This window comes from Xylaria bambusicola (assembly GCF_022495145.1).
Source record: "Xylaria bambusicola strain CBS 139988 unplaced genomic scaffold F5B22scaffold_54, whole genome shotgun sequence".
NCBI classification, from domain to species: Eukaryota; Fungi; Ascomycota; class Sordariomycetes; order Xylariales; family Xylariaceae; genus Xylaria; species Xylaria bambusicola.
Genome location: NW_025953607.1, coordinates 101,406 through 128,323, shown reverse-complemented (window position 1 = coordinate 128,323; position 26,918 = coordinate 101,406). Strand labels below are relative to the sequence as shown.

The window sequence follows — 26,918 nt, the reverse complement described above, 5'->3', positions numbered from 1 at the left end:
GATATACACCTACAAAGTGTCACCTGCGTCACATGCCGATCTCCAATGTACGCGGCCACAGATTGATAGAATCCAGCTACCCGGCACCGGGCGATTCGCCTCATCGGCTAGCCCCGCGGTCCATGTTCTTGCAGGAGCTGATGTCTGCTTGGGTTGTCCAGAGTCTTGGGAGCGATTGATAGCTGGCCCAGCCCTACCAGACTACCACCACTAGCATGTAAACGAGGATCCGTAGATATCGCGTAGATGTTATAGCCGGACGCTTCCATCATTCTATGTATATAACACCCTTACCAGGGCCGGTCTCTATCCTTTCAAGCGCGTCAGCAGTAAAGCGAGCCTCCAATTAGCTACCCCTGCTTGATTATATCATACCCAGGAAATAGTTCCGACCCAGATCCATCGAGCATAAACTCTAATATATTAGTGACCTCCGTCCCATCCCATCGCGAAGTCACGGAGACAAAGCTCCTTCGTTTCCATACATACCCATATCATCCATCGTCTACCGAAGATGGACGAGGACCACGGCCCCTCGCAGATCGTGCCGCAGGCGCCTGCACGACGGAGTTTCGGGGATAGACTCCAGGGGGTAAAGAAGACGTTCTTAACGCGCGACGGACTCTTCGGCGACTACGATTATGCCTTTCTCTTCCGCCCGAACCTCCCGTTCCTGCGCAAGTCGCGCAAGGTGTCGCCGTTCTTCGGGCTCAATGATAAATTGCCCGTGTTCTTGGCCCTATTGCTAGGCTTCCAGCATGCGCTCGCCATGCTTGCGGGCGTCATCACGCCCCCTCTCATCCTGTCTGGCGCGGGTGGTGTGAATCTCGGGACGGGACTACAGCAGTACCTCGTCTCGACGGCTTTGATCGTGTCTGGTATTCTGTCTATGATTCAGATCACGAGGTTTCATATTCGGGGAACACCGTAAGTCCATTGATAATGCGATATGTTGCAACGAAATATACTTACAAGCACACCAGGTACTACATTGGCACAGGCCTCATCTCCGTCGTTGGCGTATCATTCACCGTGATCCCCGTAGCCCAAAAGGCATTCGACCAGATGTATGCCAACGGGTTCTGTCCCGTAGCCTCAGACGGCACGCGACTGCCCTGTCCCGACGCTTACGGCGCCCTCCTGGGCACCGCAGCCGTCGCAGCGCTCCTCGAGATCCTCCTCGCCTTCGTCCCGCCCAGGATCATCCTGAAAGTCTTCCCGCCTCTCGTCACGGGCCCTACCGTCATGCTCATCGGCATCAGCCTCATCGAATCCGGCTTCAAGAACTGGCTGGGCGGCAGCGGACCCTGCTCCGACGCCACGCACACGGCCTTCTTCGACAAATGCCCCGACATCACCGCGCCGCACGCGCTGCCCTGGGGCTCGGCCGAGTATCTCGGTCTAGGCTTCTCCGTGTTCATCACCATCATCCTCTGCGAGCGCTTCGGCTCGCCGATCATGAAATCCACCAGCGTCATCATCGGTCTCCTGACGGGGATCATCATCGCCGCCGCCACGGGCTATTTCTCCCGCAGCGGCATCGACCAAGCGCCCGTGGCATCCTTCATATGGGTGCACACGTTCCGACTGACCGTGTACGCGCCCCTCGTGCTCCCCATGCTCACCGTGTTCATCATCTGCGCGTGCGAGGCCATCGGCGACATCACGGCGTCGTGCGACGTCTCGCGCATCGAGGTCGACGGCCCCGTCTACGAGACCCGGATCCAGGGCGGCGTCCTCGCGGACGGGATCAACGGCGTGCTCGCCGCGCTGGCCACGATGACCCCCATGACTACGTTCGCGCAGAATAACGGCGTTATCGCGCTCACGCGATGCGCGAATCGGACGGCGGGGTATTGCTGCTGGTGAGTTTCACTTGTTTTGTTTTCTTTCTACTACATCGATCGAGAGACTCCAGACCACTAACGGAATCTTTGTTAAAAAACAGCATATTTCTCATCCTCGGCGGCATCTTCGCCAAATTCGCCGCCGCCCTCGTCGCGATCCCGTCCGCGGTCCTAGGCGGCATGACGACGTTCCTATTCACATCGGTCGCGGTCTCAGGCATGGCAATCATATGCCGGGGCGCGCCCTTCACGCGGCGCAACCGCTTCATTCTCGCCGCGGGTCTATCGCTGGGCTACGGCGCGACTCTCGTGCCGAACTACTTCTCCTCGGTGTTCACCTACGAGGGCGACAACAGGAGCCTCCGGGGCTTTCTGGACGCCATCGAGATCTTCGTGGAGACGGGGTTCGCCGTCACGGCTCTCGTGACCATCATCCTGAACCTGACCCTGCCGGAAGAAATCGAGGAGACGGAGGAGCAGGCTCTCGCTTCGGATAATAACCCTGTCGTCCTCAAGGACGACGGGCCGCTGAATCATCATAGTATGGATAGTGATAAAATGGCTTGATTAAATACAGTAAGAAAAAGGGAGGTTATTGTTACGTAATAGCTTATATGATGTATGCATATGCACTGCGGTTGTTTTTAGCAATGAATGAAAAAAAGCTTAACGGTATGACACATAAATAGAATTAGCCTGGGTGATGGTGAATATGGTACAATCGTGTTAAATCTGATCTGTGGTCCTGATGCTTAATGTTAATTCAGTCCTTAGTTATAGAGTTATAGCAAAGGGATCACAGAGTGAAGCTCGATAATGATATGTAGGAGTAAGATAACCCGAATTGATGCAACTTGGAATAAAACATGTGATATCTTAAGCTATATATAAAAGACGTGTCATTCGGATAAATCGGTTCTCACGCTTTAAATGCAGTATTTTGAATACCCACGTCAGCTAATGCAGGCTGTGGTAGTGCCATGTAGTATGTTCAAAATTCCATCTATTCTGGTAGTTTGTGGACTGTCTTATGCACAAGTGAATCATCCCGTCACTTCAAGCTAGACTCTATGCTATAAAGTAGTATTGCATTTAGGAATGGTAAGCTACCGCATCAACTTCGGTGTTATCATAGGAACGGGAGCTGCGACCAGTCTGAATCAGGTGAAAGTGACTATTCCTCATCATCATCGTCGTCGTTCTCGGTATCATACTCGAAATCGCGAGGAACTGTAGCCTCCTCATCTCCCTCTCCGTCTTCGTCAATAGCGGTGAGTACACCAGCGGCCGCTGCCGCGCCGCTCTGATTTCGGCTGGGTGTCACGGGTTGGGTTACTCCTGCCAATCGGCTCAGAAGTGCCTCCTCTACACTTCGAGGATTTCTGCCCTGAGCGCCACTGGCTCCAGCAACAGGCGCTCTTTCAGTTGCTACTTTCTTGAGCTTCTCCTCAATTAAGGATTTTTCCTTCTCGGGCTGTGTGTCGTGTAGAAGTATAGGGCCACCAGTAGGCTAGGGAATTCATCAGTATCATGTTCAAAGAGTAGTGATTTTGGTTCAAATCAGACTCACCAATGGACCTGGTCTTACTAGTTTCACCGGCCAGTATCGCCCTTTAGCGAGACTGATGAATTTGAGCTGGCCAGGTAGGACACGGCTCATGTTCTCTATTTCATAGCCTGCTTTCTCTTTTTCAAGTTTCTTCTTGGCATCTGGAGGTGCTGAGGTCTCCTTTTCGCTCTGCGCCCCAGCGCTTTCCTCTTTTTTATCCTTGCTCTCGTCGCTTGGTTTGGCGTTATCGTCAATATCCATCTTATCACCCCCAGCAGCATTTGAAGTCGTGGGTGTGGCCGTAGAGTCGATATCCATACTCTTTTGGTGTTGAGCCTTATCAGCCTTTTCCTTCTTTTGGGCGCGACGTTTAGCTTGAGCAGTAGTAGACAAAATAGCGGTGGCAATCATCGCCGGGCCTTCTTCTGCCTTGACCTCTTGCTCAGGGGGGTAGTCAAAGAGGCTGGGTTTTGTAGCACAGTGGAACTTGACGTCCAAAATGTCCAGATCATGATCTAAAGCGATAATGGAGGTTGGGCTAAAAGCCAGCGATAGGAAGTGGGTGAAAGGGAACCAGTACCAGTATTGAGTGAAGACGGCCATACCGACAACGCCCGCCATGTTGAGGTTACCCGTTTGTGTTTGAAGACCGATAGTGCAGTTTCGTCCACCAGCATCAATGATACCAAGAGCGAGAGCAGCACCAAATTTGGTCATAGCGTCTTCGTGTCTGTCGCCGACGACCTTTTTCAAGGTCTTCCGGATTGATGCAACCTTGGGGTTCATGGCCTCATTTTGTTGAATCATAATCATGGCTAGGGCAATTAAAGCACCCTGGCGCACAAAATCGGTTGGATCCTTCATCATGGGCTCGAGCAGGTCGATTGCTTCGTCGAGGCCAGTTCCGGCGCAGGAGATACCCAGGGCCATGGCTGAACCATATCGTACATGCGGATTATAAGATTCAGAAAGAAGCTCAACCATGCGGGGAACACTTCCAGGTTTACGGAAAAGAATGAAACCCAGACTCATAACAGCGATACGTCGAACATCGTCGTTCACATCGCTAACGGCGACGTGGAGGAGCTTGCGAACGGCCTTATTGCTTCCTGTGCCACAATAGGCCATGGCGACTGTCATTATGCCTCCGTAACGCAACGTAGGATCAGGGTCATTCAGGAGACCCTCAATCATGACATCGGCGAGTTCTTGTCGCCCGTACATGATTAGAGCCATACCTAAAGCTAAACCCCTTACGCTCTTCTCGTGTGACGTCTCATGAGCATATGCCACCATGTCTTCCAGTACCTTGACGTTACCGGTACCCAGCATAACGAGACCCATAGATAAACCAACAGCCTCACCATTCAGCGCAGAGTCTGCGTAGAGCACCTGTTGGAGGCTCTCGAGGATCTCTTTACTGCCACTTGCCATGCCAGCCAAACCAAGACCCAGCGCACCACCATGTTGAATTACTTCTTCATTAGCTTCAGAAAACCGAGCTTGAAGGTAGTCAACAGCGCCAGCACCGTGATTTGCGTGGATCAAACCGTATGCGTACAGAGCACCACCCTGGGAATACGGCGAACCGCCACCGATACCGCCGGCGGCCCGGGGAAGATAGGGATCCAGCAACTTCTTTGACTGAGAAAGATTTCCGCGATGTATAACTCCAAGGGCCGCAGTCGCAGTAAACTTGGACCAGTTGACCGCTTTTCCAAGCCATTCCAAATTGTCTCGGAAGAACTTGTCATTGGTAGTACCTTGGTTCATGAACGCATTGCAGAAAGTGACAGCAGTATGGAAGATTGAATTGCGCCCCTCGAGGCTGTCGCGTACCTTGTTCAGGATGCCAAGGTCAGTATGATTGTTGCGGTAGAGAAACTCGAGGTTGAGCTTGATGGTCTTAGTGCCATCAAGGATGGAGCGGATATTTTTGTAGATTTCGGCGTGTTTCTCATCCACCTCATCAGATTTGGCGTCGTTTTGGTCCACATCGCTCATTAGTGGGGCATTCTCGGATTCATCGTTGCCCTCGTTCTCCTTGTTTTCAGTGGTGACTTGACCCTTGGGGAGACCCGATATAACCTTACCCAAGAAGTTTTGGGTGGCATTATCGTAGAGGTCAAAGGCAAATTGATACGCAATAGCTGTAGCCTCGATAGACTCGGTTTCAACAAGATGCCGAATGACGTCGCATGCTTTGGTATCCTGATCCAAATGGACTATACACTTGGCAATAGAGAAGTAATCCGGGTCTTTGGCTCTCCCATTGGCGAATTTAGCACTAGTTAAAATGCCCAACACTAGAACCAGCATTTCATTCCGGAAGTGCCGCTCCTGAACAACGTCCATGCAAATGCTTACACAGTAGTCCAAGAGCTCCTCTGCGGTGCTCACAGCATCATCTTGTGCAGCCTTGCCTTTATTTTTCTTGTACTCCTCATCAGCGCGCCAGATGACGTGCTTGACCCACTCCAGGCGCTTCGCTTCGACGGCGATACCCACGACCTGCTGATACTTGCCCTCATTCATACAGCTTTGAAACAAGCGGTCGATGACTTTTTCAACAGCTCGGCTGGTTTGGAGCTCATTGGAAGACAATGCGATGGAGGAAGACCGGTGTTGTTTCTTCTGAGGTTCGAAAGAAGGTTCCAGAATGGTATTGTCGGTAGAAGCGCGAGAGAGAAGAGACTTGGAAGGAAGCGTAGACTGGGAGAAGGGAGTGGTGGGTGAGATGAGAGCAGATGCGTTGCTATCAGAAGTGCCTGTGGCAAAAGCAGTAGCGAGGGAGGGCGGAGAGGCGACGCCATCGTCCTCATCGGAAACGGTGTAGGATTCGCTCTTGGGCTTGGTGCCGATATAGTGGTCGACGCATTTAGAGATGATGGTCTCTTCAAATTCGCCAGGGTTATCGAGCTTGAAGAGATCGCCGGCAGCCAATGCAAAGAACATGCTCTCATCGTAGGCCTGGAGGTGGAAATAAACCTTGGACAGCACGAGGGCGGCTAGCTTGCGTTCGGGGAAGGATTCATCTTCATAGAGCGCCTCACTAAAGAGAGGAGGTAACAACGTCAGCTAAGAAATACGATGTGTACTTGAAGTTGGGTTTTGATTCAAGGATGGGGTTGAGAGAGTTGAGATGGAACAGAATACAACAAAATGGGTCATGTCTAGCAACATACATATCGGTTACGGCGGGAGCCACCTCGAACCAAACAGTGTCGATATCTTCGTTGAGAGTTTGCAGGGCAAAGACCTTGAGCTCAACTTCCTCGTCAGCCAGCAAGGCCAGCACACCGGTGGCAGTCACGAGCGCAGCCATGTCTAGGAGACTTAGAGATGCGGGCGCCCGTGTGTGGGTGAGTGTGTGGGTGAGACTGTGGTCGTGTGGGAGGGTTGCAGGTTGGTATATAGTAATCAGGACGACGGAATTGACAATTGAAGAAATAAATGCACCGGTCTATAGATGGAAACTGGTGTGCCGGATCGCATGAGATGTGAGTATTTGCATTCAGCAAATAGGTATATGGATGCGGACGGTGATGGTGATGGCGATGGTGATGGTGATGATGGCGGCGATGGTGGTGATGACGGATGGGGATGGAATCGGCAAGTTGGAGTGATTTCTGTCTGACAGCGGTGCCTGTGGTGAAGTGGTTGGTACTTCTTCCGTGGTGCGAATTGTAGCCTACGAGGAGGTACCTAGAATGTCCACGTCAGACAGAGCTCTGCCTGCAGTAACCTCCAGCTCCAGCTGCTACCTGCCAGCCAGCTATTTCTTATCGGGCTCTTATCTACTGCCCTACCTAGGTTTGGCTACATACAGATATATAACCTGGAAGTCAATGGGATGCCATTCATCAATAGGGATCAGGCATTTCAAGATGGCCAATGGTGTTGTCGGAATACAGAGATCATGTATACTATCTGTCTTCTCCAGCTGCACCGCCACATCTCCTTGGGAGCTATGAGTCCATTCCGAGACTCTGTCGTCTTCTCCACCCACTAATAGCATCTGAAGTTATAAAACTATGCGGCTAACGGAGCTCCAGCCAGTGATTGAAGAGTATCTATCTGAAAGGCAGCTTCAGAGCGGGAAAAGGTTAGCCTGGACTACGGTAGTATAATAGGAAGACGATTGATCCTGTTCTCCCGGTAAGTTTTGGGCATCTTGAATGCACATGTAGGGGAGCGAAGCTATCTACATAAAATAAGGCTGGAGGTAGATAAGATCAACCTTGGGTTCAATTGGGGGCCATGCCCAGTACCAGACCAGTACCTACTTAGGCAATGAACAACAGCCTCCTGAGTTCTTTGTATATACGTGTACGTAGTATACACATGGAATTCTTCCCTGGTCAGACCAGGTGTTCTAGCTACTAGGTATCTACTCAGCGGTGGATCACATAACGTCGTATTTCATTTCGGCAGATGAAGGGACATCCAGGAGGTACCTACTATGTAGTACGTAGTAGGCATCATACAAGTGGTCCCCAGTCCAGTACATACTTACATACTGGAAGCCCAATATTGAGGCTCTTTTGCTTACCTGTACATACCTATACATACTTATACAGACCTGTGTATGATCATCTACCTACCGTCAAGAGTAGATACCTAAGCACTTAGTTCATAGGGAACTCTAGAGTTTCCTTATATATTGCTCCATTGATGGCACTTCAACATGAAAGGTTCTTCCATCCACTCTTATTGGTAGCTTCAGGTACTTGTCTAGACGTAACAAGGGTACTTTAGGGTCTTGTAGCCACTTTGTACTTTTTGCACCTACTACGATATATCAGTGGCCCAACCAGTAACCGAACTGTACTTACATAGTAGGTAGGTAGCTCTGCGATTTTGCTCAGTGTCGCCAACTGCCAAACCGTCAATCCGCCGTCCGCCAACCAACCATCGCCGACGGACTGGACTGGACTGCAGCTCGCTCACCTTCACCACCACCACCGCCGCCGCCGCCGCACGCAACACCGCACCACCGCACCGCACCCACGCAACTCACGTACGCACGCCCGCCCGTCCGCCCTCACAGACCCTCATTTAATTCCCCGTCGCATCGCATCGACCGCTGCCTCGAAGTCTTCTCATCTCCCACCATCGCCATCACCACGCTTCTCTTGCGACCACGTCCAGCAACCCAGCCCGACAGCATCTAGACTTCCAACAACTGCCTCCCGTAACAGAACCTGTCCTCCGACAGTGCTTATCGATACTCAGGCGCGCCGTGCAACCATCGGCTTTTCTCTCCATTCCGACTTTCTTGCTCATCATATCATGTACCCGATCAATTGAATCCATCGTGTTCGAGAATCCAGATCGACTGCACTAATTCTGTCCATGACGACCGCTGTGGTTGGTCCCAAGTAATACCCTTCCAACCGATCTATCTGTCTATGTACATATAACAGAACCCCCGACTCCCCACCAACGTCGTTTGCGCGCCGCTTCATCGATTCCATACGTGTCAGTTACTTTGTCTGGCGTAACACACGCTATCGTCCTCCCGGGTTGCTTTGTTTCCGCCACGCGGCCACGATACTATCTAGACACGGGCCATGAGCCATAGCCTACGTGATTGTGTCTATGACACCACGCATCACTAGCTACCAGTCGAGTCCAGTCGAGTCCAGCCGAGTGCAGACGAGCCAGATTTCATACCCTTAGACTGGGACCGGGCGTGAACATTGATATGAGCATAGACAGAATTCGATAGAGCGAGTAAGGACTAAGAAAAAAAAGCAAAACGAGAAAGCAAAGGCCGCCGACGTGCTTTTCCCTTCGTTGTTTGCATTGTGCATACGTCGTTTGCGCGCGCGCAAATCAGTGCTGCGCTATTGCATGGCTCTTTGCGCGCGCGAGGACCACTAGACCTTGAGAAATGGATTTACGCGCCATGTTAAATACCGACGGCGGAGGATCTGCTAGTGATCGGTCAAGGGCAGCTCCTCCACCGCCGCCAGCTCATCCGTCCATGTCGACTTCATCTGTTGGTCCAGTCCCAACGACACCTGGGACGCCCGGTCAGACAGCTCCACCGCCGCCGCCGCATTCATTCCGCGATTACAGTCACTCGACCCACGCGTCTCCCGTCTCCCAACCACGTGAATACCCTCCGCATAGTCACCCAAATCACAACCCACCTTCGGCAGGTCCTGGACCAGCGCCATACGCCTCACCCACAAGCTATCGTCATTCTTCGCCCACCGGCCCATACTCGGGCAGGCCGTCGGTTCCCCCACTCCAGCCACTGGCTCCCCACGATATACGATCTCCTGGTAGCGCGTCATTGTCCGGTCCTTCACCGTATCGTCAGACTCCTACATCCTCCGTGAGCGGTGGTAGTACAGCTGGCTACCCGTTTCCACCTACTCAACAGCCGCCGGCAAGCCCTGGGCAACGCCATCAATACGGTCCTTCGAGCTATTCGCGCGACAGCTATTCTTCTCAAACCCCCACCGGCTCGCATGGGTCGGTCTCTTACCCCCAAAGTCAAGGGCAGCAACATCAACCGCCACAGCAACACCCACAACACCAACAGCAACCAATACCTCAAACACCACCTATCGGTATTCCCGGTGGAAGTCACCAATATCTACACCAACGGTCTCTCTCCATCCACTCGGCGTCGACGCCTACGTCTGCACACAACCAACAGCCATCCTATCCTCCGTATGGCCAAAGCAGTCCTGTCGCAATACATCATGGTCCACCCTCTCACCTTGATCAACAACACCATCGGCATCAGTCGCCTCAACCTGCTACGCCTCTAGGGCCACCTATGACCGCTCCTCCTCGGCAGTCACCCGCTGCGAGTTACCAGCAACCACCTAGCCCATACCAGCAACGCATAACATCAACCTCACAATCGTACCAACAAATGGTGAAAGCATCGCCTCCACCTCCTCCACCGGCTTCCATATCCCGATTGCCGAGCGTCGGACACAGTGCGTATGACGCAGTCAGTGAATCTCAAAGAAGATCTCAGTCACAACAATCCCGAAGCGAACGTGAAAGAAGTATTAGTGTCTCACCAAAGACACGCGTGCCCAGTTTACCTAGTAGCACCGGCCAGTCTGCATCTAACGAGCAGGACTCATTCCACTCTCAGCAACGTTTGCAACCTCATCCTCCTGTGGGTTCCGTGGCAAACACGGAATCACAGCGCGATATGGCCACCCCTGCCAAGAGAAAATTAGACGACCGAGATTTGCGACCGGACGAGGTGGAGAATCAACGCCAACCACCGCCTCCTCCAAAGCTAAACGGCAATCACGCGCCTCCTTCTCAACCTTCGTCTACGTCACCCACCATGCCTCGAAAAAAGCGCATTATACACAGCGCAGCGCCTACCTGGGCTCAATCTGGCCGTAAACGAACACTCGCTGCAAGCCGCAACTATTCAATCAAGCAACATAAGACAGTGGCTCCCAGCTCGGCCGCCTCCGTCAACGGTACGCATCCTGAACCCAGTGCGACTACGAGGACCGAGCATGTGTCCCGACACACCTCTCCGGAGACTGCACGATCGACCACACTGGCCAGGGAAGAGCCCAATCAAGTCGCAGCGAAAAGCTCCTTGACATTTGGAGGGCAGCCTTTCCCATGGGAGCCTAGTATCGAAGGCTCAAAACCTATCGACTTCATATCCCGCACCATTGCCGATTTTTTCGTCTACAACGTCTTGCAAGGTCCCAACCCTGCTGAGTTGCGTGCACGTGGCGCCACGTTTGAGATTGAGGCAAAGCTTGGTACCATCATTGACAAGAGTACAAATGATCGCGTTGAATTGAGGATCCAGGGAGGCGAGTGCATCATTGGTGAAGAGGCTAGGATAGCCTTCCGTAGTTCTATGACCGAGGTATGCCATATCTAACCATTCCAATTATCCGCTCTTGCATATGCAATGGCCTTTTGTCTTAAACTATTGAGCTAATTGATATGTATTACAGAATCAACATCAGGGATTTAATGAGTATCTAAATGATCAGGTCAAAGCTTCGTTTGCTCGCTCAACGGCCGAGCCCCGAGTCCCTGTACAATACGTTCACCGCCGCCAGACGGACCGATTCTTTGACCTGCCAGCTCATTTACGCCAAAGAATACCACCTTCCGTCGCCAACCTACTCCAGCAGAATGGGCCACTGAAAGCTCGAGTCTCGTATGATCAAAAGACAGGGAATGTAATTGCTAAGATCGTGAAGGCAAGGGTTGCCGACATTCACATCCACATGGCCCATATGCCCTTGGACTGCCGAATCAGTGTCAATATTGAATGGGACTGGGACGGCCCTGCGCAAGAGATCGAACAGAACCAGATCCCAAACAAGGATCGACAGCCTGACCGCAATAAGGACAGGCTGAGCTACACTCACGGGTTTTATCAGATCGATCTGACGCAAGTTACACGAGAAACTGTAGGCCCACAAGGGCAGGCTGGTGCGCCGTCCAAGGAGCACGAACTAGAAATCGAGCTCGATTCTCGTGTGTTGTACGATCATGGCCACCTACTCATGAAGGGCGAACCAAACAGGTATACAGATCTAGTCGATGGTTTGATAGATAACATACGGGTGCTGGCGAAGCGCTGTCCCCAGCCTGTCATGTGACGGGCTTAACCTTTGCTACATTCTAAGCATACGGCCTTACTTAAGCTATTTGATGGCGCTGTGGGAACAACCTAAGAACTACGCATGCAAGAGAGCTTGACGGAATGGGGGAGCCTTTTAATGGGTTGGAAAAGGGAGAAAAAATTAATGCTTTCTTTGTATTTGAGATACCACACAGCTGAGTTTCGCGTTTAGTAAGACAGATGGTGAATCAGTGCATAACGTGCATGAAGTAGTTGCTCTACGTCCATTCTAAGATTCTAAGATCTTGAGATGAGAAAAATGCTTGGGGCAGGGGTGAGGTATTTTGTAATATTTAGCATTGATTTACTTCATATGAGTACCTTCTTCATTTGGTGACATATCCTTGTTTTTAAGAATGCTGTGTAAGTCCACATATTTTTATATTGGGGCACAAATGAGGATATCAAGAGTTGTTATTACAAGGATCAGCAATAGACATTCACATAAGGCATCTTCTCGTTTTTCAGAATTGTATAGTAGGTAAGTCAGGATATAGCAGAGAAATAGCCATTTCAATATGTAGTATCAATTCCTCTGATAGTAATGTCTATTGACTACCTCCTTGGTATATTGTTCCAATACTTCGTGACTAGATTCTGCGAGCTTTTTCTGTATATTTATTCATAGAACTTGGACTATGTATGGATTTGGTCTCGAGAAGCACTTGGGTGGTTCAGATATGCAATCCGTCAGGGCACAACCCATCAGCATGAATACATATTACTTAAGCAACACTGTGTCTACGCATGTACGTACCACAACCGTGCATAGAGAGGGCAGGAAAGAATAGCGCAATGATGCTTGGAACGGGAAGAAAGGAATACTCAAAGGAAAAGCAGGCTTCTCGGGACGGAAAGGCTGGCTAGTGGTCATAAAGAACTTGAGTTAACCCTACATTGCAATACCCTCCTCATACTAGCGGCGTCACATCTATGACAGACAGGCTATAGTTATACTCACGAGCATGGAAAACTTGGGTGGGAATATGTGAGGCTTTATCCCATCTGCTTAGTATCTATCTTACAAGTAACAAATGGAATTTGGCTACGGATGAATAACATTGGCTGTACCTAACCCAGCCTGTATCGAAAAGCCATCGTGCGAGCGATACACCCGACGAGGTCAAAAGGGAATGCTTTTCGTCTTCTCCCATACTTCCTTATATCACTTTCGTATCTTATGCACATTTCCTAAAAGCTAGGTATCTCACTCACTTATTCCTCTGACTGATAACAAATCCCCCTTCTCCATCCCTCTATCCATCAATTCTCATTTCCCTTCACAACTTTCCTTTCCTTTTCCTTTACGCTCCCCCTTTTCACCACCCCATTACCCATCCCTCCTCCTCTTCCTCGTTCGACGAAGGCGAACTCAAACTCCAGTCCTCGATCCCCTCGGGCGCAGGCACAGGGACGTACGTCGACATCGCATTCGCAGCCGCCGTGTTAACCCTCTTCGCCGGAGGCGGCGCTACGTCCGAGAGGTTCTCGGGTCCGTCTGATACGGCGCTCTTCTCGGAGTACTCGTATTCATCTATGTCCGAGCCCGTGAGCTGCGAGTATCCCGTCGCGGCTCTTCTCTTGCGCTTCCCCTTCTTCGAAGGACTGTCATTGTTAGTGCTTTTTCGATCGCCTTGTTTGCTGGCCCAGTCGTCCTTGATGCTGGGGAGCTCGCCCCCCTCGGCGACATACTGCTGCAGCTGCTCCCGGATGAACTTGGCGTTCTCCTCGAACGTGCCCGGCGCCGTGTTTATCGCCGTGAAGATCTTGTACCCCTTTTTCCCCGGCGGCGAGTCCGTGTCCGAGTCGTTGTCCACGCCGTACAGCGTCGCCCCGTCCGCCGCCACGTACCGCTCTAGCACCCCCTTGATCCAGGCCCCGTTCTTCTCGAACGTCGAGGGCGACGGGTTCACGAGCGTGAAGATCTCGGCCCGCCCGTCTTCGGTCTTGCTCTTGGTTATGGTGGGCTTCGCTGTCTTGCGCTCGTGCCCTGCTCTTACGGGTGCTTCGAACGACATTGACTCTGGCTCGGCCGGTGGCGGAGGTGCCTTCCGCACTGCGCTCAGTGGTGTTTTGGGCACTGCAGCTTTGGGGGTTTTGGGGGTCTTGGGTGGTGTCGTCTCTGGGGTCCTTAGTGCTGCGGTTTTTGGTGTCTTTACACTGCGAGTGGGAGTGGTTGCCTTAGGCACGAGGTTGGAAGGTGTCTTGCCGACGTCTGAATAGGCAGGGCTCAATAGGGGCTCGACGACTGAAAAGGACACCCCGGAATCTTTGCTTTTGTCCTTAACCGCAGGAACAGTTTGAACAGGCGGGGTCATCCGCTTGGCTGCCTGCACCTCTTCTTCTTTTTTCTTGGTATTTTCCGATCGGATTCCCTCTCTCTTGTCCCACGGGTCCTTGCCAGCTTTGATCAGATTCACGACCCTTTCCCAAGCGGGCCTGGTCTTGGGGTTCCAGAGCCTCTCGTCGTCTGGATGGTAGCGGAAGAACGGTCCTGGGGGTGAATCATCTTCCTCGGAGATTTCAACACTTTCGTACTCAGTCTCTTCTGATGGGATCCTGGTAAGTCTTTCCGGGGTATAAACCCTCAAGATGTCTTTGAGATGCTCTGTGACAAAGTGCTCCTTGATCCTGTTTGTGTCGTAGTAAGGTAAGAGGTTTGAATTCTTGCCACAGAGGAAACAGCGTAGAACAGCGTGATCCTCTCTTATGTGCTGGTCGAGGCCGGCGCCATCAGAGAATGTGAAATATCGCTCGCAGTCTGCATAGGGACACTCTCGGGTTCTGTCAAGGAGCTGGAACCGCAGAGAGTGGACCTCCTGTTGCAGACGAAGCACCTCCGTTGGCGTCAACATGGCAATCGTCACGCCAGGCATGCTCGGCCCCGTTTTGATAACTGACTCCAAGGGCGGTCCGTCGAGCGGCATCACCGGCTTCAAGGGGTTGGTGAATATCGTGCTGACTTGTGTGAAAGAGCGATTACGTAGCTCGCGCGCCCTTTTCGCTTCCTTTGATGTGTTTACGGAGTTTCTGAAAACATAGTTGAGATCCTCCTCTACCTTGATCCCTTTACCGAATTCAAAAGCAAATTCTTTCGGGGTGTCTATTGGGGTGAAAAGACCTCTCATTCCATCGTCGCCTTCGTAATCGCCAGTTCCGCCACGTAGACTGAGAGTATTCGCGCCGTGGATAGCTATAGAGGAATTGTTTAACTTGGATCATCATTTACGAGGACAGAGTTAGTGCGCGCTCAACAAAAACTTACATTCATCCTCATTGTCGTGCTTCTCTAGAAACTGGAGTGGATTGGGCTTTGACGCAGCGCTCGTCTCGAGCGTGCTCGGATCAGGCGACATAGAAAACAACGACGTTCCTGAACGCATCGGCGCAACCGGCAATCCAAAGTAAAGGCAAGTCATCTTGAAAGCCAGAGTCTCAGTGTGCCCTTTGAATCGCGTCTCGAGATTCTCATAATAGCGCTGGGCGTTCCTCAGCTGGAACCGAACGACATCCAGGGGTTCCGACTGGGGCGTAATGAGCATGATCTCGTGGTCATCGAATGTGCCCTCAAGAATGCCATCGACTGACATCTCCGGGTTGCTTAGAAGCGAGAAGAAGTAATTCTCGATCTTTTGAAACTGCTTGTCTCCCGGCTGGATAAGAGCATTAGCCCTTTGTGAGAAGGGGATTTTGGGTTGGAGGGTTATGATAGCCTCGTCTTCGCTTGGCTGCTCGTCGGAGTCGACGCTCATTTCATCGCTGTCCGTGGGGAACTCATCGTCCGCCAATATCTCCTCGATGTCATTTTCCTCTACAAACCCCATCTTTGCTTGCACTTCGGCTGTGTTCTCTGTAGTTGGCTTTAACCGTGACAATAAACTCGCTCTCCTGGTATTGGATTGCTGCGCCTTCAATGGGTTTTGCTTCTTCGGTATGGGTAGATCGTAGGGATTGCGACGTAGTCTTGCTCCCTTCCTCAATGTAACAAGTAGCGTGATCATACCCTGAAGACACTCTCCATGTGAAGTACAGCTCTTTCACGACAATACTTATGTGCGTGGCAATTGGTCCGTCCAGGCACCTTGAGGGAAGCTCAGACCGAGATGTATCAGGAACAAGGAAGAAGCGACGTACGTGAGAAAAGAGATAACGACAGTTGCCGCGACAAAGAAAACGAACAAGGGGGGATTACTCCTACATTACGAAAGCGTATCTGGTTATCGCATGTTGGTCCTGGAACGATTGCATTCCTATTCCTTTCATCTCTTCGCCTGAGCCGTCCCAAGACATACCGGTTTTCTGCACCCCGACCCCGAAGCTACTTCGGTGGCGAACAAAGCCCAGCATCGCATTCGGACAAGCAAATCTGAGACATTCTTGAGCATAGTCGACGCTAGACGCACTGGTTCGGAAAATCGCTAAGATAAAGCCAAAGCAACAAGCTAATGTTCCATCAGACTAGAGTAATTGCCGGCAGGAATGTAGCCACTGCATTCAGTTTCTTATGGTTGACTATCTAAGCAGTCAATCGATCGCGACAGAAATTACCATTCTTAGATACGTCATGAAGAACCTCACGAGCTCCACGACGACTACTTATAATAGCTTTTGTTTTTATTTTTTCGAAGCGAATCTCTTCTATCACTTCTATTCTTTTTCTTTCAACTGTTTTATGATAGAGAAATTCTTGGTTAAGCGATGAAGGTGCTAGAGTGGGCTTAGGATAACGTACCAGTACCACGAGGGTTTATGTTCTCTTAGACGAGATAATTGAATCTCATCGCTTGTGTAGTCAAGCTACCCTAGGCGAGGCACTTTCCCTATTCACACCAATATCCTTGCTACGAGCATCAAACCCAATCATCATTTAGTAGCATATAAATAAAGTTGAAACTCTATCTTGTTCATAGAAAAGCTACTACTGACCTGGTGCTCTCGAATATGTCTCCTATCCAATCTGGTACTGTAGTGCATAAATATGCATCGTGAGGCACCACGTCTCTAACTGGAACCGCGGCCAAGCACAGTTCCTTGTTGTTTACGATTGTTGTAAGAACCCGTAGTAACGATCTGCAAAGCTAACAAACAACCATTAAGGATATCCCGGGTATCCTTAATTAATATGGCCTGCTTCCTCTTCCTTCGATTTCTTCTCAGAGCCGCCATCGTGTTTACTGTCGCTGCCGTTCAGCCCCATAAGCATTGCCGTAAGCCCAATCTCACGGTTGATCTCTTCCATGCGCTCGAAGTCGGCTTGAGCTGTACCTTCTGAACCGAAGATGACATCCTGATAAAGATTCACATTAGCATAAGAGAATAATGGGAATCGTAGTTCTGTATAAATTGACATACCATTTCTTCTAGTGTGAGTCTCTTGGTTTCAGGGATCTAGGTATTGATGCATTAGCCCTCTTATATCTTGAATTATGCATAATGAGAGTGGAGCAGGAATTACTTACAAAGAACCAAATGAACCCGGCGCCCAAGTAAGTCAGTAGACCAAACAAGATATAAGTGCCATAACCAGCCTTATTCAGCAGTTCAGGGGTGACTTGTCCGACAACTATATTCACGTGAGAAACATCACACATTTAAGATCGAACTTATCAACTTACTGAAATTGTTCGCCCAATTCGACGACGCGCCAAGCGTGACGCCGTAAGGCCGTGAGCTGAGCGGCCAAATCTCAGCGATGATAATCCACGCGCAGGGACCCCACGAGTAACCAAAGTTGATGACGAAGATCCACACAAAGGCAACAGCGGCCCAGCCAGCAGCCGTCTCCGACGCCCATCGGTCCGCGTCCTTGGCGATGATAACTGAGATGATGATGTGGCAAGTCGCCATTCCGATGGCGCCGACCGTGAGGACGGGCTTCCGGCCGACGCGGTCGATCCACAGGACTGCCGGGATAGTGAAGACGAACAGGAGAATGCCTACGACGCCTGTGGCTAGTAGGCTGGTTGTGTTGTCGCTTAAGCCGAGCGACATGAAAATACTAGGGGCCTACATATATCCGATTCTTGAGGTTAGCTAGTTTTGCATTTCAGGAGGTGGTGATGATGATGGGGGAGAGCTACATAGTATAGCACTGCGTTTATGCCTGTCCACTGCTGGAAGAACATGGTCACTGTTGCGACGACAACGCGCCTGAACATTGCTTTAGTTTGGAAAAGAGACTTGATGGCGACGAATTGTAGCTTGAATATGTTCCAGGCTGTTGGCTCGCGGAGATGAGGGAAATGTTCGGCAACTAGGGCTCCCTGTTAGCGTTTCCAGTCGAATGTACAGGAAGTATGTGGTAGGTTGATTCCAACCGAAGAAGAATGAAACTGCTACGTTGAAACTTACCGGTTCGCTTCTCGAACTGTGACTGCGCTTTGATCTCAAGGAACTCGAGTTCGACCAATTCGTTGTCGACAGTAAGTCCGCGAAGATTAGCTAGGACATTCCGTGCTTCTGCTTCGCGGTCGTGGTGGACGAGCCAACGTGGGGAGAATGGCACTTGAGGTACTGGAGTTAGCTAGCTTGACTCGTCTCTCTAAATTAAAGATGGATAACCATAAGAGACAAAGTAAGTGGGTGTCTACGTACTGAAAAGCATCCCGAAAAACAGAACAGCAGCTGGGAAAAGCTGCAGACAGATCGGCACCAACCACGCGGCATCCTTCTGTTTTCCAAGCGTCGTGCCACCGATGTAATTTGTGCCATAGTCGATCCAGAAGCTGATCAAGATGCCGAACGTGATGGCGAGTTGCTGCAAGGCGACCAGAGCGCCGCGGACCTCGGGTGGTGCTACTTCGGAATTGTAAATCGGGACAATTGCCGCGAGCGAGCCGACGCCCATGCCAGTCACAAATCTACCTGCTAGGATCCCATTGTGTCCGGTGGTCTGCGCAGTAGCTTGGACGATAACGCCCAGCACGAAAACCGAGACGGCGACGAGCACGCCGTATTTGCGGGATATGGTCTCGGCAATGAAGCCCGACATGAGGGTCCCGATCCAAGCTCCCAGTTCGAGGATAGCTGTCAGCCAGCCTTTCTTCGTCTGGTCGGCGGTAGGATCGAAGGGATCGTATTCGCCCATGTCTTGCCACTTATTAGTAATTACGCTTCACCGCGAATAGAGCGAATTGGTGTATAGCACTGACGAGATTGGAAAGCGGGCATTGCTAGGAGGCCGGAGAACATCCCCTGGTTGTACCCGTATAGCACGCCACCGATACAAGCGAAGAGGGCGATCCTGAATACTTTGAAGTTCTTGACTAGAGCCATGGGACCTGAGGCACCCATCATGCCCTGGCGTCTCTTCAAGGCGGCATCGTAAACGGCCGCGTTGTCCACGCCTGCTCCCATTATAAGCTGGAGGTTTCTTGAAAGTATGTAGTTGCTTTGATACGGAAGACCTTGAGCTTCAACAATGACTTTCTCTTGGCTACTCTTGGCTTATGGTAGAGTAATGCTGGATATTGGGTATCGAATGCAGAGCAAGGAATTGAATAGCTAAGAGGCCACCGTTACCATCGAGCAAGGCGATATTAAATGAATCAACCTCATGCCTGCGTCTCGAGTTATTCCGCTGCGGGGGATCATGTTCTCGCCTATCTGATCTGACCACACCGGCTGAGTGAATTATAGAATTGCAGGTGTAGATGCTAGTCTGATGCCATGCTGAATGGCGCAAGACCCTGTACGCTATTGCCTCTTTAGACGAATCATGTTCATCCGCAACATCAAAGGTATGCGCAACTAGACAAGGGGATGGGATAAATGAAATGCGGGGAGGGATTTCTGGATGAACATTTCATGTGCAGAAGTGAACCTGGGACTGAGTGCTTGATGATAACTCTTAGTGTACGATAATGGCGGGCAATTAAACTTTTAGCAATTACAACTTATTTAAACTGCACATTTGTATTTCGTAAGAATAGAGAGGGAATAGAAAGCCTCTACATCGATCATCCAGCTATGTGTCTCTCATACGCCCCTCGTAATCGATAGTAGTTGGCGATGTGGCTTCGTGCGAAGAGATACCTACCCTTGTAGCAGTAGATAGTTTTCAGCTGGGAGGACAGAACTAAGTGCATTTAGCCTCAATGCGTTTCTGCTATCATTGGGTCGCGAAACAAATAATTAGTTATTCTAGGTTAATTTCAGTGTTAATCAGCAATTGATAACCGCGGAACAAAATCCATCGAAGGTCAGGCACGGAATGACATTGTTCACTTTTGGGGTGTCCTGTTCATGGCGCTGGCGTTGATGTTGACCACCATACAGAAGTTCTACACTTGTTGTTGAGACATTAGTAAATGTACGGATAGATAGCCGAAAAGCGGGACGGAATAGTCCCACGTCAGATTATTAGTTGCATGGGGTGAATGAGTAGACACCGTGGTGTTCGTTTCCGCCTTGTGAAGCGCCGAATACGCCTTGTCATCCCAAGTCGGCAGACATGTTGTAGAGCACCAGGGGGTTTTACACCAGTGGAACTTTGAAGTATGCAGGGGCGGGCTAGGTGATTCTCCGATCGGGAGGATGATTCAAGACATTCAAGTGCGTACGATGTTAGCAATTCTCCAATTCCACCCTCGTCAGCACGTTCGAGGGTTTAGTAGGATGAGAAACGCAAGGTGTACCAGCTACACTACTATTGAGGAACTTTTGTAGCCTTGCCATTGTGAGGCGTTACTTCTCTTGACATGGCTCGCAGCCAGTTAGAGAGTGCAAAATGGAACGGCTTCGCACCGGGAGTTTCGAGATACGTAGTACATGGCAGACGCCATGCTTCTCGAAAGCCTATTCTAACGGGAAGGATGCCGCCGTTGCAGACATGAGCGACGACCGGCCAACGAATGTACCAACAAGGCCGTTTTTTCTCGATGGTGCGCCATGCCGCTAGATAATGAAGGCGAATGATGGCATGTCAGTATCCCAACAACGTGGGAATAGAGGTCAAGGAAAATGGGTGACCGGTCGCGGCAACCTGTGAAACACGGAGCTCTCGTAGATAGGTAGCGTAGGGCGGCGTATGGGTTGACAGATGGCCGTAAAAAGTGCGCTGAGACTAACGGGATGATGATGTACACACTTTCGGCCCCCAGATGGATACCCCGTTGACGATGTATGGGTGATCCGGTCGAGGGACGGGCCGGTAACCAGCCAGTTGGAGAATTTGAGATTGGGCGAGTTACTGGAGAGTCTTGGAGAAAGAGGCTGGACTTTGGAAGGCCCCCAATGGAGACTGCCAGGTCCCTGATGGGGGCGAACACGTGCTGAACCAATTCATGGCTCGAATAGGTGTGTTTCTGGTGTTCATTGTCACCCTACAAGAGGTATTTTGAAACAGTACCGCAAGCCGCTTCGAATGTTCAATGATGATAGATTTTCCGATCGTGGATGCTTGCGAGCCCAATGATACATGATACGCGCACAAGCGCTCGCTTGCACGATGGTGTAAAGACGGCAGCTATTTCAGGGTAGGCGGGCAAGCGCTTTCAGGACACGTCCCGCATCTCTCGCATCCATGGATAGATGCCCTTTGGTGATTCTATATTCAGACCCGGGCGGTGACGAGTGATGTCTCTTTCTTTCTTTCTTTATGTCTGTCTGTCTGTCTGTCTCTACATCTAGCTGGAATCCAGCACGACTACACGGCGCGAGCATCATGCCATCCTCTCCCACATTGGCTTTGGTCTCTACCGTCCCACTCCCAGGATTGCCTAGACTAACCGAAGGATCAGCCAGGGATTACCCAGGTCTGCCAGGTACACCCATCGGTGTAGCTTGGGTGCAGAAAATGCAGCCAGGATGTTCTTGCAGCCAACGAGGGAGAACAAGCGGACAACAGGGGCCAATGAGAAAACTCCAAAATGCCTAAACTCGATGCATTCTGAAAATCCAGTGAAAATACTTGCCAGTGTCCCTATAGGTACCTTCTATAAGGTATGATATCTAGCGGTCGCCGGCGATTCTGCCATGACATCGACACCTGCCAGAAGATCGCTAGAAGATGGCCCGGGCAGACCGGGGTATTGAAGTATTATACTGGTAAATCCACCTCATTACCCCGCTGGAAATCATGATCATCTAAAGGATCCTCTCTTCCACTATGGGTTCCTGTAGTAGTCCCCATTTCGGCCACTCGGCTCTCAAGGAGACGACTATCAGCGTTTAGATACTAGCAGATACTAGGTATATTATTTTATGTATGAACTGATATGAGAGCCCTACCTTAAGCCTTACTGAGGATGGCTAGCGTTAGATATACCCCTCAACTTCCCCCTCCGCTTTAGCGTCCCGTTAGCGTACCGACACTGCAGATTGCCTTTGTAGACGCGCGCTTCCGTGCTATATGTACACACTTTATTTAGAAGATCCATGATGCTTACCTTATGACCTTACATAGTCCAGAGTATGTGAGCAGGAACCATCTTTACATCTGTGTGTAAGTAGGTAGTACCTACCTCATGCAGTCAGTACCTACCTGCCTACTTTATCGCTTCATTGCTGCAACAAACTGGAAGGAGTTACACGTGTATCTGCGTGCTTGCCCGATTCCATAGCATATACAAGATACCCATGCTCGCTGTCGGTGGGCAGATATTGCGGACCATGCCCGCATCAATCATAGCCATCGCATCGTGATATCGTGATGCCCACCTTGGCCGTTTTGAACTTCACCTATCTACATAGTTCGATACCTTGCCTAAATCTGTGTCGAATGTAGATCCTACCGTGACGCAATGTTACCTACCCTCGGACCAGACTCTCGATGCTAGTCTTTCTGGCGTGGCAGCCTCTCTACCCGCTTCGTCTCCCGCTTCGTATTCGGTAGGCAGCTAGCTGTCTTGGCCTCGTCTAATCTTCTGTCATCGCAACTAATCTCTTTCTGACGCAGTATCCGCTCCTGTCTACCTAGGCTTTCTTCACTCGAACGGCATCGGAGACGATGGCCACGATGGCCACGATGGTGAGCCTTACCGAACCCGAACCTATCGCAAAAGTTAGGGCGAAACGAATGCGACCGGGTGGGTTGCTGTCTTGGCTTCTTCGAAACAAGCGCCATCATACCCACGCATTTCCTTATTACCTATTGCCTATTGCCTGTTACCCAAACCACGGAAGAGGTAATCAGGCTCTTTACCGTCGGGACCGACATACTATGTAGACACGCACACACTCTCTCTTTCTCTTTTCTCCCCCCAAAAGTCTCGAACTGCTGCTGGACAAGTTAACGATGCGCGGTTCTTGCCGGGGCAAAGACCCCGTACAGCTGCAACGGTATATCATCTAATTGGCTCCCGCCGCTAGCGCATCGTGTATGGCTCCCTTTTCCTGCAAGGTACCGCACTGGCATGCTTGCTTTGGCTCGTGCGCTGCGTCTCTGGTCTCCTCTATTTCAATCTTTTCTACCTACCTAGTCTTCGCGCACGTACTTCTCGAGATGTCGATTCCTGAAGTGCTACTACCATATGCAAACCCATTTTCGCCCCCTTTGTCTTGAAGAGTGTCTCTCGTATGCCTCGCACTATGGCCAGTTTTGTGATTTGACGAGTTGCAATCTTCGCCTGAAGCATCTTCACCCGTCTTGGCTTGTGTACGGTTGTGTTTAGTTGTGTACACCCACCCATACAAATGTGATCAAGGCGCCTGTATACGGCCAAGTGTAGATCATGGCAGCTTGACGGACGAGCCTGCAGGCTGTTCGATGAACCAACATTCGTCTAAATAGTGCCACAAGAGAAAGCCTGTATTCCCCTGCTTTGCAGCTTCTTCTTCTTTTGGTGTCCGCCAGGTTCCGTTTCCGCGGCTGTTCACATTATCGCGCGCATAGCACATACCGGTAGTAACCACCTAACCTAGCTATATCGACTCATGGGTAGTCTGGTATACAGCGAGCATCTGGATGGTATCGTTAGCCGCCAGCCCTAGAATGCACCCGTCATGCAAAAGCTTCTTCTATTTTTGACCCGTTTGCCTGGCCCGCTTACCTCTCCTTTCCTGTCTGGGTGCTTTCTCGTGCTTCTTTTAACGCTGCAACGGCAGTGATTTGCGCCCCCAGCTTGTGTCTTTGCCCTTTTGAGAACGACTGTCATACCCACACTTAGCCGCCCTCGACCACCCCGGGCCCTTTTTTCTAGCCGCCCAGTTCCCAGACAGACGCCTCTTCCGACCTGCTTCAGCCAATATCAGCAGCCCGTCAAGCGTCTCTTCGCTCTTTCAGATACACAGCTCAAGTTTCATCTCGTCTGCTTGCATCCTTCCCCACGCTGTCAGTCGCTCTAGTCTTCATTCATCTGCGCTACTGTATGCTACTGTAGAGACGGGGGTCATGAGGGCTATGTTTCAGATTCACAGTCTTGGGTGCTCCCCTCTCCCATTGTCGGAACCAACACGTTTTCCTGCTCGCGTGGGACGATGGCCGCTCTTGACGATGGCCGTCCAGAAGGCTATGTTATAAGAAGCGTCGCCCAGATCGCGACCTGGTCTACCTGTTTACTTTCCATTCCGGACCATTCTGCTACACCATCAAGCCGCCCGTTTCCTATTGTCTTCATTTTTCCTAACTTTTCGGCCCGGTTTCCTTTTCCTAGTCTTTTCCCATTCGTTTCACCATCTTCGTTCGTTTGATACGAGTCAGAGAATCATTGCGCCAAAAACCACCTTTTTCAACGCCTCCAACTACTTCGTATTTCGGAATTATCGAGTTCTCCAGGCGAAAACGAGACTATCACTACTGCTAGCTCCCTATTCTATGTCAGCTTCTTAGCTTCTCAGCTTCTAGCCGCATAGCAAAAGTAGACCATCTACCTGTCGCTAATCTTAATCGTTTCTGATTTGAAGCGGATGCTCTCACGTGTATCTACTACTATATTCTCATTCTAGCTTATAAGCTTTCATTCATACTATCATTTCTTATTTGTTTCGCATTTCCCCCCGCAAAAATGCCGAAGCATACACGTTCATCCAGTTCAAACCAGAACCGGTACTCAAACCCTCTACCCGTGACTTTGGCGCCGTCGGCCATGCCCGTCACTTATAGCACGCGCCAGACCGCCATGCCTATGAACACAAATTATTACAATGCCGTCCCGTCTTCGGCCGCGGCCCCGGTTCCTATGGCACAGGCCTACGACCAGTATCCCGTCCCAACTCAGCCGCCTCCTATGCCTCACCGGCCTTCTTCCGGCGCATGGTCGCAACAGGACGACCATAACTTGCTCACGGCCCGGCAACAGGGTCTCAACTGGGCTCAGATCCAGAGCACGTACTTCCCTACTAAGTCACCAAACGCCTGCCGCAAGCGCCATGAGCGCTTGTTGGAGCGCAGGGGTGCCGATGACTGGGACGCCAGGAAACTGGAGCGTCTCGCTAAGGAGTACATGAGCATGCGCAAGGAGATTTGGCAGGGCCTAGCCGCACGGACTGGTGATAAGTGGACTGTAGTTGAGGCAAAGGTATGTTTCTAATGAGCCCCTTTTTATCCCATCTTTGAATCCTTCGCCTCGCCTGTAAATTATCAACAAAGGCGGTAAAGAGATCCGAGACTGATCTGGGAACTTAGTGCATGCACAATGGCCTGAAGAATCTTCAGTCGGCATCCCGTTCAGCGGCCCGTCGTGAGCGGCTAGAACAGGGTCACTCGATTAATGGGTATGACGACGATAGCGGTATTTCCGGCATCGGTCTGACTCCAGTAGATGACCTCGACGCGTCGTACAGCAGCCCGGAGACGACTGCTTCGAGCGCGCATTCGCACCACTCCGGCGGTAGCAACGGCTACGGCATGCACCCCATGGCAATTCCCTACGGCTCTGCTGCTGGCTATTCGTCGAGCTACAGCTCATCCGTCTCGTCAGCAGCCCACGGGTATGCTATGCACGGCCATCCACATCACCACTCGCAAGATAGCTCACCTTATATGGGCAACGGCCAGCGCCTGCCTAGCGTCGACATGGGCATCGAGGCCATCATTAACCGACCTGGCCACGGCCACAACAACGGTGCCCCTAGCATTTGACAACATGTTGACACTCATCGAAATACGGCGACACTTTACTATAATTTTTCCTCGCATGTATGACTTTCTTTTTCCCTCCTGCTACCCTCTCCTTTTGATACCATTCAATCAATGTGGACCATGCATTTTTCAGTTTCTCGGTGGCGTTCGACTAGGGCACGGGCAATTTAGGCGTCGTAAATGCCATTGAGCATTTGGATTTTAATGTTTGTTATTTTCTTACTGCTTTGGAGGTGCATTGACAGTTAACGTCAAGTTTTCCCATTTTCATTCTCCATCTTTTCATTATGGACTCTTCGGCTCGTTCTACAGAGTCTCTTGATACCTTTTTTCTAATCCTTCTGGGGACACGACGAAATGACGAAAAACCTGCGTGTGGAAAGACGGGATTAAAGGGTATTTATTTTTGATGTAACCATTTCTTCTCTCACACAGGAGTTGTTTGATTTCTGGCATCTAGGGGGCCTTAGGCTGCATTCCTCTCCTTTTTCTTCTCTACCTACTTTCAGTCATGGGGATACCTAGAGGGGCAAAGCAAACAAACAACGGAAGCGGCACAAGAATTGGAGCAGCACGCATGACTCAGCATCGCTGGTATTATTCTTATTAATGACAGCATTTTCTCTCTCACTACCATTCTACCTTTTTCACTCACTCGGGAACAAGCATCCAGCAAGCGAGGCGATAAACTGTACCTATACCACTGTTCACTTTTCGTCAGTCATCACCAGATAGATACCACATTAGTTGCCAAGGTTAGGCGATGAGGGGGAGGACAAGATAGTAGATGATCCAAAGCATTTAAGAGATCATCGCGGGTTAATTGGATGGGATTGATACGGAAGGAAGAAAGAA

The 26,918-nt window shown here is 50.7% G+C and overlaps 6 protein-coding genes across 6 annotated transcripts; 3 read left to right on the top strand and 3 right to left on the bottom strand.

Annotated features, from left to right (window-relative positions):
* Positions 1–145: 145 nt before the first annotated feature.
* Positions 146–2,667, top strand: F5B22DRAFT_439512 (permease family-domain-containing protein). Its single transcript, XM_047971841.1, has 3 exons — positions 146–927; positions 984–1,865; positions 1,949–2,667. The coding sequence occupies exons 1-3, from the start codon at positions 515–517 to the stop codon at positions 2,412–2,414; spliced, it is 1,761 nt and encodes a 586-aa protein (XP_047826910.1). The 5' UTR covers positions 146–514; the 3' UTR covers positions 2,415–2,667.
* Positions 2,625–7,038, bottom strand: F5B22DRAFT_622825 (armadillo-type protein). Its single transcript, XM_047975997.1, has 3 exons — positions 6,582–7,038; positions 3,418–6,448; positions 2,625–3,357 (listed from the first exon to the last, which is right to left on the bottom strand). Exons 1-3 carry the CDS (start codon positions 6,719–6,721, stop codon positions 3,022–3,024), a joined length of 3,507 nt encoding a protein of 1,168 aa, XP_047826909.1. The 5' UTR covers positions 6,722–7,038; the 3' UTR covers positions 2,625–3,021.
* Positions 7,039–8,999: 1,961 nt separating this feature from the next.
* On the top strand, positions 9,000–12,210 carry F5B22DRAFT_439489 (CYTH-like domain-containing protein). Its single transcript, XM_047971839.1, has 2 exons — positions 9,000–11,272; positions 11,364–12,210. The coding sequence occupies exons 1-2, from the start codon at positions 9,293–9,295 to the stop codon at positions 12,018–12,020; spliced, it is 2,637 nt and encodes an 878-aa protein (XP_047826908.1). The 5' UTR covers positions 9,000–9,292; the 3' UTR covers positions 12,021–12,210.
* A 1,152-nt stretch (positions 12,211–13,362) lies between these two features.
* Positions 13,363–15,867, bottom strand: F5B22DRAFT_660065 (uncharacterized protein; the record flags this gene model as incomplete). The annotated part of the gene is made up of 2 exons (XM_047980252.1): positions 13,363–15,236; positions 15,309–15,867. 2 exons carry the CDS (start codon positions 15,865–15,867, stop codon positions 13,363–13,365), a joined length of 2,433 nt encoding a protein of 810 aa, XP_047826907.1.
* A 1,227-nt stretch (positions 15,868–17,094) lies between these two features.
* Positions 17,095–19,399, bottom strand: F5B22DRAFT_660063 (sugar transporter; the record flags this gene model as incomplete). Its single annotated transcript, XM_047980251.1, has 8 exons — positions 17,095–17,330; positions 17,396–17,431; positions 17,503–17,606; positions 17,659–18,049; positions 18,124–18,296; positions 18,395–18,547; positions 18,638–19,132; positions 19,195–19,399. The coding sequence occupies 8 exons, from the start codon at positions 19,397–19,399 to the stop codon at positions 17,157–17,159; spliced, it is 1,731 nt and encodes a 576-aa protein (XP_047826906.1). The 3' UTR covers positions 17,095–17,156.
* A 5,431-nt stretch (positions 19,400–24,830) lies between these two features.
* F5B22DRAFT_439402 (uncharacterized protein) lies at positions 24,831–26,642 on the top strand. Its single transcript, XM_047971838.1, has 3 exons — positions 24,831–25,500; positions 25,608–26,120; positions 26,320–26,642. Exons 1-2 carry the CDS (start codon positions 24,988–24,990, stop codon positions 26,061–26,063), a joined length of 969 nt encoding a protein of 322 aa, XP_047826905.1. The 5' UTR covers positions 24,831–24,987; the 3' UTR covers positions 26,064–26,120; positions 26,320–26,642.
* Positions 26,643–26,918: the final 276 nt, after the last annotated feature.